This window comes from Amblyomma maculatum, chromosome 3, assembly GCF_055883805.1.
Source record: "Amblyomma maculatum isolate TAMU_Amacu chromosome 3, ASM5588380v1, whole genome shotgun sequence".
NCBI classification, from domain to species: Eukaryota; Metazoa; Arthropoda; class Arachnida; order Ixodida; family Ixodidae; genus Amblyomma; species Amblyomma maculatum.
This window is the reverse complement of record NC_139346.1, coordinates 155,623,031-155,639,050: the sequence shown is the minus strand read 5'-3', so window position 1 is coordinate 155,639,050 and position 16,020 is coordinate 155,623,031. Positions and strand designations below refer to the sequence as shown.

At 47.5% G+C, this 16,020-nt stretch overlaps 1 protein-coding gene and 1 pseudogene across 3 annotated transcripts in view; one reads left to right on the top strand and one right to left on the bottom strand.

Annotated features, from left to right (window-relative positions):
- The window catches only part of LOC146196549 (piwi-like protein Siwi), a 62,682-nt gene that overhangs the window by 1,395 nt on the left and 45,267 nt on the right, over positions 1-16,020 (bottom strand). For both annotated transcript variants that reach the window (XM_084598296.1, XM_084598295.1), the window contains exons 15-18: positions 12,388-12,562; positions 8,875-9,028; positions 8,518-8,646; positions 4,455-4,602 (exon numbers count right to left, since the gene is read on the bottom strand). In XM_084598296.1, coding sequence (XP_084454422.1) covers positions 4,455-4,602; positions 8,518-8,646; positions 8,875-9,028; positions 12,388-12,562 — 606 coding nt within the window. The remainder of the gene's footprint in view (positions 1-4,454; positions 4,603-8,517; positions 8,647-8,874; positions 9,029-12,387; positions 12,563-16,020) is intronic.
- On the top strand, positions 5,127-7,175 carry LOC146196550 (uncharacterized; annotated as a pseudogene). The gene is made up of 4 exons (XR_014705416.1): positions 5,127-5,780; positions 5,897-6,176; positions 6,500-6,704; positions 7,104-7,175. The product of XR_014705416.1 is annotated as an uncharacterized LOC146196550 (transcript).

Genomic DNA, 16,020 nt, shown 5'->3' with positions numbered 1-16,020 from the left:
GTAGCTGCAGTGGTCGTAACTCCCCTAGCGCTCGTGGCCGATTTTCGATGTTGGACATGACCTTTGCTAGACACGTGTAAGAATCACATCTCTCCAACTATGATGATGACATCAGAGCCAGTCCTTTGCAGAGGGTGGGCACAGCTACTGAAATTATCGCATCGAGTGAAACTACAGGCACGGCGGACTGAACACGCGACGACATGCGCTTCGTATGCTCGAGGCTTGGCCTGGCTCGGCTCGAGTCCGGCCGTGCCTCAGCACAGCGTCTGCACCAGTGTGGCGGCCTCTGGGAGCCATTTTCCCAAGCTCGCACAACAAAAGCGCCGAAGCGCACCGAAGGTTTTTAGCGCCATCTATCCTAAGACATAGTAATCACGGTAAAATCACGTGACCAAGAAGCAGTGATTGGCGCATGCATTGACGATGCTGTAGGCTTTGTTGGCTTTGTGTTTGCCATTTCTCGTTGCCATTTTGGTTTTCCAAGCGTTCAGCTTGCACTTCGCACTTATCGTTTTTGTTTTGGTGCCGCATTTCACCCGTGCGCTTCACCATGTCTAGGAAGCGTAAAGCGTTATCGCTGAAAGAAAAACTTGATATTCTCGTAAAAGTCGACGACAATCCGCAGAAGAAACGTGTCGACCTGGCACGCGAACTTTGTTTGCCTGTCTCCACGCTGAACACGATCGTCGGCAAGCGAGAAGAAATTCGGAAAAACATTCAAGTCTTCGGCGCCGGCGTGAAGCAAACAAGGGGCGCCCAGCATGGCAAGATGGAGGAGGTTCTACTGGCGTGGTTCAGGGAAGTAAGGGCGGCAGGCGTAAACGTGGACGGGACAGTTGTTCGCGAGAAAGCTGGTGAGATTGCACTCTCGTTGGGCATTGAAGATTTTAAAGCTTCGGGCGGGTGGCTCCATCGTTTTAAAACACGACATGGCCTGTCGTATAAAACCGTTTCCGGCGAAGGGAAGTCTGCCGACCAAGATCAGGTCTCCAACTGGCTTTCGACTCTGCCGGCAGTGATTGCTCAATACTAGCCAAGGGACGTGTTCAACGCAGATGAAGCTGGGTTGTTCATCAACCTCCAGCCCGAGAAAAGTCTCAGTATGAAAGGTGAGACGTGTCAAGGTGGAAAAAAAAGCAAAGAAAGAGTCACCGTATTGTTGTGCTGCAATGCTGATGGAACCGAGAAGCTCAAGCCTACCGTCATTGGCAAGTTCTGGAAGCCACGCTGCTTCTAGCGTAACCCACGCCTTCCTGTCGTTTACAAAGCGAATAGGAAGGCATGGATGACCGGAGCCCTTTTCACAGAGTTCCTCACCCATCTGGATGCCCGGATGCGTGCCGAGAACCGTAGAATTCTTCTATTTCTCGACAATTGTGCCGCGCACCCTGTCGATACTTCGTGGCTGCAAAACGTCAGAGTAATTTTCCTGCCGCCCAACCACCAGCCACTTGCAGCCCCTAGATGCAGGAATCATTAGAAACGTGAAATTTCACTTTAGGAGCTTGTTGGTCAGACGCTTTTTGGCCAAGATTGACCGGAAAGATGCCAGCTTGAAGGTGGATCTTCTTGATGCCATTCATTTTCTAGCGATGTCATGGGATCGCGTCAAACCCGACACCATCGCCAACTGCTTCAAGAAGTGTGGCTTTTTTTGTGCATCTGGCGATACGGAGGAACATGGAGCTGACAGAGCAGAGATTGACATCCCGGACTGGGGTGACCTCGATGTCGGCGTGTCTCCGGAAGAGTTTGTATCGGCGGACGACCAACTGGCGACATGCGAATTGCGCACCATCCAAGACATCATTGCAGATGTTACCGCTGAAGAGGAGAGCGACGACGATGACAACCAAGACGCCGGAGATTGCAGCGGCGATCGTCGGCCATTAAATACTGACGGCGCACTCCAAGCTTTGGACGGGCTTCGTGGCTTTGTCGCGTCTGCGGAGCTGAGTGAGGAAACTGCTTCTCGTTTCTACGAGTTCCAAAAAAGCTTTCTTCAGGACCTCGAAAAGCAAAAAGTGCAACGCAAAGTGACGGATTATTTTAACGTGCTTTAATAAAAGCAAGTTCTGTGCCAAGTATGTATTATTCGCGATCTTTTGGAGTTCGTTTTGGATAATACGATTTTCGGATAATACGCTTTTATTGTCGGAGCCCGTGGGAATCGTATCAACGAGATTCTACTGTATGTCAATCTTGCCTTTCGCAGTGCTGCAAACAGCATGTGAAGCGGAGTAGAAGGTTGAGTGGAGACAAATGCTACGGTACATTTTTTTTCTGGATAATTTCGTGAGAACCTTTCCATGCCTGCTCAATTTTGTTGCAGTGGGATTAACTCCACATAAAAGTTGAAACAAGCATTGATGAATTTGTTTAAAGCTGAGTTACAAAAGATTTGCCACTTGTAGAGACACCTGCCTTCCCCTTAAAAAGCGCAGGCAAAACTCATGAAATGCCAAAGCCAAGCGCATCACATACTGAAAGATCGAAAGAAAAATTTGAAGGTTCAATGCTGCTGAACCGAACATAGAGCGAAAGCATTAGCTGCGGGCGACTGAGCGTTCTTCCCCAGCCTACATATAGGGGAGAAAACCTGGGCCAGGGGGCGCTGCGCCGCTCTGTGCATCAGCGCCCTCCATGGAGACCACGTCAAAATCTACGCGCAGCCCGGCCACGTCGTCTGCTCCCCGCCTCATAGAAAAGCATGCTGTCGTCTGCTTCGCGCTGCTTTCCAGCACGTGTTTGCGCGCGCGCGCTCAGTTGTTTCTCTCCTCCTCCGGCCGCATTGTGGCCGCCGTCGCGCTCTAACAAAGGGGGCAAGGAAAAAAAACTGGAATGAAAAAGTGACAGCGCGCTTTTTCGCAAAACTCGTGAAAGTGTTTTTCTCTCTTCTCCCTTTCGTGTTGAAACGATGGTTGTCGGTTTTTTTTTAGGTATCTCGCACCTCTGTTTGTAACTGGCGGCGCCGCAACAGCCATCGCGGAACCAAGTCGGCCTCAAGAAACAGATATATGTCATTAATGCCATCACTCGGCGCTTATAAAGGGAAAACACATACGTCAATCGTTCTATCCTCATACGCGATCCTGCTTCGGGAGCTCAAAACTGCGCATTCGCTACAGATAACTGAACTAGGGATTGCACAGCGTAGCTGTGGAATTAAGAAGACAAAGGTTTACTTGGAGAGATGTCCCCGCCTGCATGAAAAGTCGTCAGGCATTTCCTCGTTCTTCGTCTCGCGGAGAGAGGAAACTGCCGAAAAAATGGCATGCCTCGGCTTCTCGTCAGTGATCCAGGTCGTTAAGAAACCTCTCATCGTTAAAGGTAGATAAGTGATTGATTTCGGATGGCAGCGCCACAGCAGCGAACTCCCCCTGACCGCTGTCAGCAGGAACCAAAGGATATACAAGGCGGCATGCTTTGTGCCTTTGTAGGGAACGCGTCCTAAACGCGCCGAAAACAGGCACCACGGCGCCGGCAGCATCGCCTAAAACGTCTGTCCCCAAAGAGTTTAATAGGCCCCTTTCAAGTGAGCAGTCACAAATGGAAAGGAAGCTCCCCAACCAGCGCCCGGAGCACTCGTCGCTGTGTACACGCGTATCAATTCTCAACGAGAAGGCTGGACCCTTTATTCTCTGAGCAACATGGAAGTGACATCAAGAGGTGCCGCCTCAAGTCCTTCAAAATACCTGTCGCTTGCCTCTGCCTTCGAGTACCCAATTCGCGTTCATGTTGTTGTTGTTTTTTTGTCTGAGCCTGCCAAGAAGCGCTCTTTGAAAACAATGTCCGCGGCGATCAGTTAATCATAATTTCTCACTTTCGAAAGCACCGATAAAAAGCGTGCCTCCAGCCAGCCTCTATGTTAGCCGGGGCACAGAAAAAAGCAAAAATAAGAAACACCACTGGCAAAGAGCGCCGGCTTGCGCGCACAGACGCACGACCATCCGCCCTCGTCCTCACTCTCCTTCTCCCGCTCCGCGTGCACGTGCCGCTGCCTGTAGCACGCGCTCCCGAGCGAGCGGGCTGCGCAGACTCCACAGACAGCCGCGCGCTGCGCGGGCGCGGATGCGCGTAGGTTTTGTAGTTCCTCTCCGCTCCGCTGGAAACCGAGCGCTGGCGTCGCGGAGCAAACTCCAGCTTTGGTTCCCTATAACGCCCCGCTTTAACCAAGCCGTATGAACGTGCCTATAGGGCTAATGTGAATGCCAAGGTCCTGGCAGGCTGATTCTGACATAACCGTCCTATGTGAAACTAGAGACCCAAGTTGGCAGCTCCTGCCAGCCTACATATAAAGCAGGGTCCTGGCAGGCTGTGCCATGTGAACTGAGAGACTCAAGTTGGCAGCTCCTGCCAGCACACAGCGACGAGCGGTTAAACCTGGCGCAGTTGCTTTCGCAATAATAATAATAATAATAATAATAATAAAAGAAAGGAATCATACTTACCGGCCAATTGAAATACAAGTGAGTGAGCTTGTAGGAGAGTCTCTGCATGTGCTCTGGCTTGAGCGTGGTGGTGTCGTGGATGACATTGAAGTGAGTAGGAGCCACTGTGCCCTGACGCACACTCTGCGAGACAAGGTAGAAGTCGTACCTGCATAGAACAAACACAATTGGAAAAAATCTGAACACTGGCATTCTTCTCACACATCGTAACGAAAAAAAGTTAGGACATTAATGACCAGACAACGTGGAAGCTCACCACAGGCACTCAGCGCGTGCTGCTGTGAACAATGATGAAGACCGGGAAAGAAAGAGGAAGGAGAGATAAATCTCGGCAAAAGAATGGGCACAGCCTTATGCTTCCCTCTATTATGTTTTTCCCCTCTTCCGAATACCACGGCTGCTTTGGCTGCATCCACTCTGTACCAGCCTTTGCCAAACCAGTTCCGTCTCATTCCTTCACGCACATGGCTTGCAAACGTCACGCGCTAGTGCGCCAAACAATCACCTAAGACGCATGCGCCTTTGGGGAAAAAGCGCGGCATTGCCTTAGAGCAGCAGTCGCCGAACTGTTCTGTTTCATTCCTTCCGTGCGTGGCTTGAAAACGTCATGCGGCAAACGGCTGAGCGTGATGCTATCGTCAGAGTCCTTCAATGCTTTTCTGGTCACGAAACTCCGCCGTAACGCTATGGGAGAGCTTCATATGTTGACCGCGCCTTCCGCGAGGCGGCGCCAGGTGTACGATGGGGGCCAGCGATGGGAACATCGACACGGGCAGAGCCCTTTTTGAGCGCGACGTCGCCTGTGCGGCTGCTGTTATTTTTGCTCCCAAGTTTGTTTTCATTCTTACAGCAGTGAATGTGACACGTTAGCCTGCGATGCCAAAGACCTGCTGTGTGACGGGTTGCTATGTGACGGGTTGCAACAGAAGGCCTCGCTGTTCTGTTTACCGAGCGATGCCGAGCAGCATGATAAATGGAAGCGGGCTATACCAAGACGGGAAAGAGGCGGATTCACTTTCGCCTCAAAGCATGTCCGTGTCTGCGAAAGGCATTTTGACCCCACTGATATTATTCGGACTGACGATTTTGTAGTGAAAGGAGAATCTGTGTCTCTGAAGCGCGAGAAAGTGAAACTCAGATCCGGCGCCGTCCCACGCATATTCGAAGGCCTACCATCGTATCTGAGCAAACCGAAGCCACGAACTCGCAAGTCCAGAGTCAAGCCGCCAGCAAAAAGACTCCGGAAATCACCGGAACCCAGCGCTGTGGCAGAAAGTGATGGTTCTTCTAGCGCATACAAGTCCACTACCGCATGCGGAGATGACGGTAAGCCGCTCACGCCTCTGGGTGCCTTTTATTGCTGTTGTCAGCAGGTTTTCCTGCAGAGGGCTTCGTGATCTCTCATTTCTACGTTCTGAAGAACTGTTTACTTTTCCGTGCAGATATGACACCGGACCCTGAAAGTGCCTCCACAAGCTCACACACTGGCTGTCAGACCGAGGGAGCGGTATGTTCACTGTCGGAGATTCAGGCAGTGAAGGGTCAGCTCCGGAGCACGCAGCAACAACTTCGCTTGTGCCAGATGAAGCTGTCGACGATGGCATTAAAGCTGAACAAGCTGAGGCGATTGGAGGGAGACATCGCAAAGTTGTCTTCGCGTCAGAAGTTGATTTTTGATCAGTGGCTGATGAAGACCAACCTGAAGTCTAATAAAGCAGCAAGGTAAGAGTCCAAAATTAGAAAACCGCGCTATGAGCGCCTTCTCTTGCGTAGGTATTGCACTTCCGAAGCTAAGCGAAACATACCGTACATATGCGTGTCAATTACTGTTCTAGAATTCGTTATCGTAACATGCATAACATGACTGAGTTCTGGTGCATCAGTTTTAACTGGGTCAGGCGATAAAAATGTACATACTGTTCAGTTTTATGTCTGTAATGAACGTGTACAGGTGTGTTTTCCAGGATTGCCATCTTCTGTAATGTATTTCAAATGTGAAGTGCCTACAACGCGTGTCCTACTTATAATTTAATTTTTTTTTCTAGATACAACAAGGAGTGGCTTTATGACTGTCTCCTCAAAATGAAGTCCACAGCAGTCTACACATTTCTGCACGAGAATGATTATCTGCCTTTGCCAAATCCTCGCACAATCTATGGCTACATGCGAAACCTGAAGGCTGATTTTGGCTTCGATGCAAATCTATTCACTAGCCTTCCTAATAGGAGCCCTTCTGACAGCCTATATAATGTGAGCATCGCTGCCACCTTAAGTTCTTTTTTTTTTGTTTGTTTTTTCCTGAACACCTGGTTGGTTGGTGTCTCTGAGGAGCAGGTGTGCTCTATATTTGCTAACGTAAAAACTTGCTCATCTTCGTATTATTTGTAAATAGCTACATTCACATTTTGTATCCCGTGTCTTACGTACACATAATAAATGATGTGTTTTTCAATGGCTTCTTATTTTGCCTTTTTTAGTTGAACTTTAAGCATTTGTCATTAAATGTTCTTTCGTATCAAATTATTTTATTTTTACTACGAACACGTTGCCGTATATTGAATACAGTTTCTCAATATATTTTATATTTCCCTTATTATCACTTAGATTTTAAAGAATCATCTACATCTGTATCTCAATGTTGTTTTATAGACACGGGAACTCTTCTTGGTGCCTATAGCCAGCGTCGTCTTCGCCAGCGTCTTCATCATCGTCGCAGCGTGAAAAAGTAAAACTATAATGGCTTCAGCATCTGAATTGGCCACCTTCGCAAGTGTCAGCAAAAAAAAAAAAAAAAAAAAAAAAAAAAATCTCCGAAATAGCGTTCTTAAAAGTGCGGCTGCTGACGTCATGTGCCGCGGCGTTTTATTTCGGCGGCATTGAGCTTGCAGTGTTTCGCAATGCCAGTCATAAGCATACCTCTCTATGCACTCTGAAGCAAGGTCGGCCCAGATCATCGCAGCGCAGGGACAAAGATATATTACTGACCTTACGCTAAATCTTCCAGAGGTGGCATTGCACACAAGTTGCAGTAAAAAAGTGCGTAAAAGTCACGTACCACTCATGTACGAGAATCAGTTTCATAACAAGCAAAAAGCAAGGGCGTGTTTCATCAGAAAACGGCAGCCAGCAGGGTTTGCTAGCGGCCACTGTCGATGACAGGGTTTTTAGTATTTTCTTGCTGCACCCTTGCTTTTAGGTTATGAGTGAAGTAGCGTTCACGAAAAGCCCAGCTAACAACCCCCAAAAAGCGAAAATACCAAGAGAATGCGAGCTTGCCGGCCGGGAAACCGCTGCGTACAAGGCTCGCGCGACCGTTTCATGCCCCCACTAGACCAGCTGCGCCCCCAGCGGCACGCGCTGTCTCTGTATGAAACTCTGGCCGGAGTTTCGTGACCATAAAAGCATTGAAGGACTATGCTATCGTCTTAGGGGAAGGCACACTTTCCAGTGCGTGGTGCGGAGTTCGATATACGACGCAGCATTCCTATACTTTTACATGGGATTTTCTCAAGGGGATATTTTGCGAGTTCAATATAACCGAAATTCAAATTATTCGGGTTCGACTGAAGCATACCAGGATGACGTGCAGTTAGAGGAAAATGAATGTCATCGTGTATGGGAACTCTGGCTATGGTTGGTTCGTGGGGTTTAACGCCCCAAAGCCCACAAACCAACCATAGCCAGAGTTCCCATATACGATGACATTCTTCGTTTTCCTCTAACGGCACGTCATCCATCAATGTAATTAAATAAAAGCAATAAAATGCAATGAGAACGATCATTAAAGCTGTGTAAAAAATTCACTAATTGTGCATTAAAATCAGGTGAAAAAACCACATCAGTGAAGAAAGTTTTGCGAGAAAAAAATCTTTTAAACACCCTTGCCCCACTTAAATGCAGGAAAGAATACATGAATTTCAATCGGACCAGGAAACCAATAAAAACATGTAGCATCACGAGCTTTGTTATAACAAGGGTTGGTTGCACGATACCCAAACCCAATATTTAGCAGGAGAAAGCCCAGCGCAAAGGTTTCTACAATCATACAAATTCCACAACATACCGTTCTGGCCGGGTAACCATGTTGTCAATCACTGTTCCTGGAGGCGGGTTCTGGTAGCCACCCCTGTTGTCAATGCTGAAGAAACGGGCCGCTATCCTCTTGGTCACCACAACAAATGCGAGCTGAGGTCTGGGGGAAAGAAAGCAACCAACAGCGCATGTTTAAACTGTCACATCCACACTGAAGGTGAAAAACGGCTTTACAGCAAAGCATGCAAATTATTAGAAATTTAGATCATCCAGTGGCACTGGCACATAACCCCAAATGTTCACAAGGATTGCAAAACACGCAACAATCGCCAACAAATAAAACTGAACAGGGTCACAGTGGACAATGTGCAAAGAAGCTAAAACTTACTCTCTCCCTGGAAACATCTCGGTCAGCAGGCTTTGGATTTGGCCAACCTCCCACTCCTGCACCTGAAGCAGCTGGCCATCCGACACACCATCACGGAAGAAGAGGATGCGCTCTGGAACTGCATTGTTCTCTTCCTGGTACTGTTTCATCGACACTGCAAAAAAAAAAAAAAAAAAAAAAAAAAAGCTAACAGCATCAGTAAGGCACCAAATGAAAGAACATCTGAACATTTTGTAGCGAGAGCTACACTGGCCCCAGTTTCGCCGTTTTGCTACCTCCCAACAGGTGCAGTTCTGCACAGGTGCGAGAAGCCGAGTGACACAATAGTGCGTGCATTGCCGCCACTCCGACCGTTTTGCCAGCTGTTGTGCGCATGTGTGAGGAGCCGAGTGAAGTCGCTACGCACGCTGCCGCCTCACCAGCTGTGCACATGCGCAAACAGGCTGCGTCGCCATATAAATGAAGGGTGATATAGCCGCAGGATATAGCCGCTTGCCATTGAGAAGGTGTCAGGCTAATTGATCGGTTTGGAGATTTCTCATGTGATCGTCGCATAATACGGCCTCAGGCCACTGCAGTATGCGCGCTTGTAAATAATTGGTTTGCTCGGTAAAGAGAGGGAGATTGTGCACTAGCTGTTCTGCAGCACCGCAGTTTGTACGAGAGAGGCACTTTCAGCAATCAGGCAGTGTCCAACAAGTCCTGAACATCCTAAACATACACACAAAACGAAACAGCAAGCATGAAATGCGATTAGAGGTGTGCCAGGTGTGCTGAGAAGCAAGCCATTTGTTAGCAGAGATCGCAGGTAAAGCCAGTGATGCTTAACATCTACTATGCATCGGCTGCGCGCCGCTGCCCCCTAAGCAAAATGACACATGACGACCAACACACCGCCAACAATAAAAACAGTTGTTATGTAAGTAGAGGACACTAATTTGAAGATTTGGAGCAGCAATCGCACAATCGAAAAGTTCAGTGCTTGAAGAGAAAGAAAAAAAAAAAAAAAAAAGTCCAGCCACAGCTAGCACAGGGAGGTTATACAGTTTTATATAACCTCCTTGAGCTAGAACCGTTTTATGCCTGCAAGATGGCAATTTCGGCTGCATTTGCAAGGTCTCTAAAAACATAAAGGGGTCATGATAGCTAACATTTGAGCATAAACTATTACAATTCCTCAAAATTTGAGCTCATTCGGAGCAGTAGATACATTTCAAAATTAATTTTCTTTAATCATTTCAAAAGCAGCTTCATGGTCTGGCAGCCACTGGCCGCTGACGTCACAACGTCATCCCCAAGTCTGCTATTCTCGCATGCACACTGTGGACGGCGGTTGCAGTTTCTTTTCTTTCTCTTTTTAAGCAAGATGTTTATTTTTATATTCTCTTTTTTCTTTAAGAAGCCTGCACTATAATAACATGCAACCTGATCGTCGGAAAAGTGGACTTGTTTTGGGCTTTCGTCTAGAGATTGTCGAGGAGGCCAAAATCAATGGGCTCATGCTGTATTAATTAGGCATACATCGAAAGCATGTTATTCATATGTTATGAGTTTGCTTGTTTCAGCAACAAGCGTTCCTGCATATAAAAAAAACGACATGTCCAATGCTTCCTCATGCAGTGTTTTCCGCGAAAGGGGGAGGGATTAGTGTTGTGTTGCCTGTCGCTCTTTCGGTCCAAAAACGAAGAGGAAAACCCAAACAAGGATACGTTGACATGAGGGCACTCCTTGCGACATTAGAACAGCAGACAAAACTCTTTAACGAAGCAGTACCTCTTGAGATGCTTTTATATGTGCGTGTTAGTCAAACTTAATTATTTTCAGCTGGTAAAGCCTTTTTTGCAAAGCTATGTTCAGGCTGCGGCCACGGCCAGTGCACGAAAGCATGTGCAGCCGCTTCAGTCCCATTATCGCAAAACCCAATGCAATTTGAATGCGCTTCACTGCCCGCATCGAACAAGACCCTTCCAGCCGCCGCTGTCTCAGTCTCGCCTCCATCACAGCCGCGCAACTGCGACTGTCTCTCGAGCCTAACCTTGCATTTTTCTAGTGCTTGTGGAGAAAATTAAGCGTGAATGCACCATTTAGTATTTAATGCGCCGATTTGCAGATTACGACTGTGCCCCCAACGTGTTTGTTTACACAGCTTTTGTAATGACTGGATGTATACTGCTCGTCCGCACGGCATAAATTCAAGCTGAGCTAACAATATCAAAACTATATGCTTCTTTTCAAGCCGGTTGCACCTTTATTTGTTTACGAACTACAATTGCGCTGCAAGGTAAGCGCCCTGCGCCGGGTACCCACAAGCGGCGCCAACAGATGTCAGCTGCGCTCACCAGACAGGGTCACATCGACGCTTCCTGCTCAATGTGCATACGCTTTGTGGTGTAAGCAGTAGCTGAATTGGGATCACTATTGCCAGAACTACACGCGATAGCCACATGCAAGTGCTAAAGCTTGTGCATGCGCGTCCGTAATCACCAAAATTGCAGACCCAAACACCGCATACTCGCGCTAGGCCTACTTGTCGCGTAGCAGGCCGGCGGAATTCTGCGCAGATTGATATTTCTGGAAAAAGTAATTGCTCATGAGAAGTGGCAACACATAAAGTGTAGCTGCTTGTTTTCCTTTTTCTAACAAGGTTAAGGTATACAGACGAAAGAGCGCATCCTGCTCAGGCCATTAACTCATTGGGCGTCCAGTTCTCGCTCAGCCTCCGATCTAACCAAAGCAGATGGGTGCCAGTCCGATGATGAGTTCCACCGGCTTCACGGGGCAGAAAACCTCACACTACGGCAATAGGCGATCGTTGGTCGTGTTGGCTCATCGCCGGTGTTGATTCGACAGGTCAGTGAGTTGATAAGCTAAAGAAACTAACCGCGCAAGCCACCGACTGTGACCATGCCTGAAGTATGCCGAAGAAAACAAACCATACCTAATATAGTTTTTGTGCAGTAATATGTCCATCAAGCACATCTGCATAAGGGACAATCGCTGTGCTAATCGTTCACGAATGAAAGAGACAGGTCCTTTGATATTGCAGCCAGCCTGCATTGCGGACGACGCTCCGCCGTCTATTTTCATGCGACGTCATTCCAAAATGGTGGCCGCTCTCTGTGGGAGGAGTTTTCCCAATTCCGGTTTCTATAGAGTTTCTTATTTGCAAAAGTATAAAGCAGCAATGCATCGAACAACCCTGTCATCGCCTCTTTAATAATGAGATCATATGACACCCAGCATTAAAAAAAAAAAAAAAAAAAAAAGAGACTTCTGTCTGCATTTATTTTGAATGCCAACTTCAAATTTTTAAGTCTACTCAATCTCAATTTCTACACAAGTGCTTTTTTTCATGCTTGACACAGCTTAAAGTTAAAAGCAAAAAAAATGACCCAATGATCAATGCTTCGTTTAAAAAGAAAAGCTCGCACTTGACCATGAAGTGCGCAGCAGAGTACCGTTCAACAGTTTTGAAAAATGAACAGGGGCTTTCGTGGCAAGAACAACACTTACATGCCAGGTGGGTCTTCAGTGCACTGCCGAGCTCCTGGTGAGTCTGGTGGAAGCTCACACGTGAGTACCATCGAGTCAGGGTCTTGTTCAAACTGGCCACAAAGCCACCAGCTGACAGTCCCTTCTGGCGGCAATCGTGGTAGGTGTCGTAGCCGATACACATGACGTTTTGAAGCTGAAAAATTACGAGACTCATCCACGACTGGTCTGCGAGCACCAACAATGCACAGTACGGCAAAATCCCGTTAATTCGGCCTTCAAGGAACGAGGAGAAACATTTGAAGTATTTAATGGCTTCAAAAAACTGCCGAGAACCATTTAAGTCATTAAAAAAAAATTTCTGAAACCTATCAAGTTACGCTCCCAACATAGCATATTCTGCATGCCGACGTATGTTAGCAAGTTTCTGGAAGTGCAACATTTGCGCCGAGAAAAATGCCGTTTACTGAAGACGTGAAGATTATCATTGTAGTGGTATTCGGAAATCGGCAATAATTTCTTGGAAAGTAGTCACCCTTGCATTGTAAGCTGCACTTTTTTTTTTTTGTGCAATATTGAATCCCGTAGTCCACTACGAGAAAAAGGGGGACACTCTTAGAGCTATTTTCCCCATTTTAAAGCCAATCCTGATGAAACTGCATGAATTTGTTGGATTTCAAGTATGCAGCATTTTTTCCTCCAAGTCAGCTAGGTGCTATATCACCAACTACAGTGGACGCCCAATAAACGAAACTCGGTTAAATAAAAATTTCGGATAAACGGAATTAAGTAGCGTTATTTGGTTAGATTCCTATGCCAAACCAGTAAAATTATTCGGTTAATTGAAACACCGCTTATTTGTTACCCTCGGTTAAACGGCACAAAAGCTGAACATTCGGAATCTGACCAGCAAATATGTTCTCGCACATGGCAACGGTAATCTCACAAACAAATACTTCACAGCCAGAACTACAGCTGAGGCAAGCCAATCCAGTAGCCATTGTTGTTGCCGCCGTGCCGGATCTATGCCGGATTGTCGTGTCGTGCGTCGTCCCGGTGCTCTGCGTTAGGCCTACGCGAGGTCGATGCTTGGTCGTGATGGAGAACGTTCAGAAACGACCACACAAAGCGCTCTCGCTTGAGAAGAAATTACAAGTTCTTCAGGAGCTTGAGCGAAGCGGCCTTTCGAAAACAGAAGTTGCGAAGAAGTTCGACATCCCGAAGTCAACGCTGTCGCGGATATTGCAGAACAAGGCCGCTATACAAGGAGCTGTGAAGACTGGGACTTTTGCTTCAAGCCGAATGCGGATGAGGACAACACCGCATGTGGAATTAGAAAAGGTTCTCTTTTTATGATTTAAGCGTGCGCGTAGCGCTAATTTTCCGATAAGCGGTCCCATTCTGGAGCAAAAGGCGCGAAAGATAGCCTTGCAACTAGGAGCCGACAACTTCAGCGCCAGCGATGGATGGCTCAGCCGTTTTAAAAAACGCCATGGCCTAGTCTTCAAGACAATCTCCGGTGAAAGTGCTTCCGTGGACAAAGACTTGTGTGCCGACTTGCAACAGGGGCCACTGCAGGATATTTTAAGCAGCTATGAACCACGAGACGTGTTCAACATTGATGAGATGGGCCTTTTCTATAAAGCACTTCCATCTAAGACACTGGCCTACAAAGGCGAAGCCTGCACTGGTGGGAAGCGCAGTAAGGAGCGCATTACTGTGCTCGTGGGCGCGAACATGGCAGGGGACGAAAAACAAACTGCTGGTAGTCGGGAAGGCAAAGCACCCACGTTGCTTCAAAAGAACGCGAAGTCTTCCTGTGACGTACACTGCCAATAGTAAAGCGTGAATGACAATGGCAATATTTGAGAACTGGCTGCAAGAGGAAGATGCAAGGTTTACTAAGCAGGGCAGGAAAGTTGTTTTCATTGTCGATAATTGCCCTGCCCATGGCCAAGTGGAAGGACTGAAGTCCATCAGCCTCGAGTTTCTGCCTGCCAATGCAACTGCATTGGTACAACCTATGGATCAGGGGGTGATACCGAATATCAAGGTGCATTACCGCCGCCAGCTGCTCCACCGCATGCTGCTTTGTGCAGACAGTGCAGACTATACAGCAAATGCTGTGCAGACTACAGCATTTTGCTGTCGGCGATACATATCTTGGTCCGTGCCTGGGAACAAGTGCAGGCGACAACAGTGCAGAGGTGCTTCCACCATGCAGGCTTCAAAGCTCATGAACCATTACCTCATGAAGAGGCTAGTGCTACCGATACAGAAGCTGTAGAAGCCGACACTATATTCAGGCAGGTAGTGCCCTGTGCTCCTTTTTCGCGACAGGACTATGAGGCTGTGGATGCCCACGTGCGCACCTGTCGTGAGGAAAGTCTTCAAGAAATGATTGCCGAGGTGCAAGCCGACGACCAGTCCTCCTCCTCCAGTGACGAGTGTGAGGACCCTGAGCTAAGTGCAGTGCCAGATAGTGCAGCTAAAAATGCTGTTGCACTTCTGCAACACTACTTTGAACATGAGGGGTGTGTGGAATTTCTGCCAAGCTCGTCGAGTATGCACACTTACTTCGTTAAAAAGCAATTGAAAAATGTTAAGCAAACTAAGATCGATTCATTTTTTTCTTTGCACCCACAACAGTAAGGCTTGGAACAATTTGAATAAAGTTTTGCATCACGAAATATGTGTACTTTGCTTAAATGAAACTTCTGATAAATGGAACACTTTCTGAATCCCCTTCAAGTTCCATTTAAGAGGAGTCCACTGTAGTACCTTCATGAGAAAAAACTGGCATGCTAATAATTCATTTTTAATGCACAGCAGTATAGTAGAAGGATGAAAGAGTGCAATGATCGAAGCAGTTTTTCCACTTGACCCTAAAAAAAAATATATATATATATATATATATATACAGTGAAAGCTCGTTAATTCACAACTCGTTAATTCGAAATTTTGGATAATTCGAAATAGTCATCGTGGTCCGGTCCGCAGTGCATAGAAGTCTATGCGCGTAACAGCTCGTTAATTCACTCAAAAATTGGTGCCGCCACCCATAATTCGAACTGCGTGCCGCCAAGCGGCGCTGTTAAAAACCATCGTTGGAAGCTTTCACGGCAGAACGATAGATGGCACAACCATCGGGGCGCCGCTAGGGTGCTGGAACAAGTACTAAACAGTCTTTCCTGCCGTGACTCCTTCGAGGAACGACGTTTTAGTGTTATCGACCACGGTTTCGTGTTGCATTTCGTGAGCCCTCGTTTTGCACGCCGCTTGTTGTGAGCTTGTGTCCGCGAGATGTGTTCGCGTGGGAAATACTGTGCCAAGACGGTGAAGGAGAAAGTGGCTATTTTACGCGAGGTGGATGAACGGAAGGCCAGCAAAGTGGAAATCGCGAAAAAGCACGGGATTCCACCAAGCACGTTGTCGACGTACGTCCGAAATAGGAAGGCCATCGAGGATGTCTATGAAGCCGAAGATTTCGCCAGCAACAGAAAAAGGCTTCGGTTAGCCAAGTATCCGGAAATTGAGACCGCTGTGATCACGTGGGTGAAAGAAATGAGAAGCGCTGACATTCCACTGAGCGGCCCAATTATCATGGCGAAGGCGGACGATTTCGCCCTGCGCTTGAATGTGGAAGATTTTGTC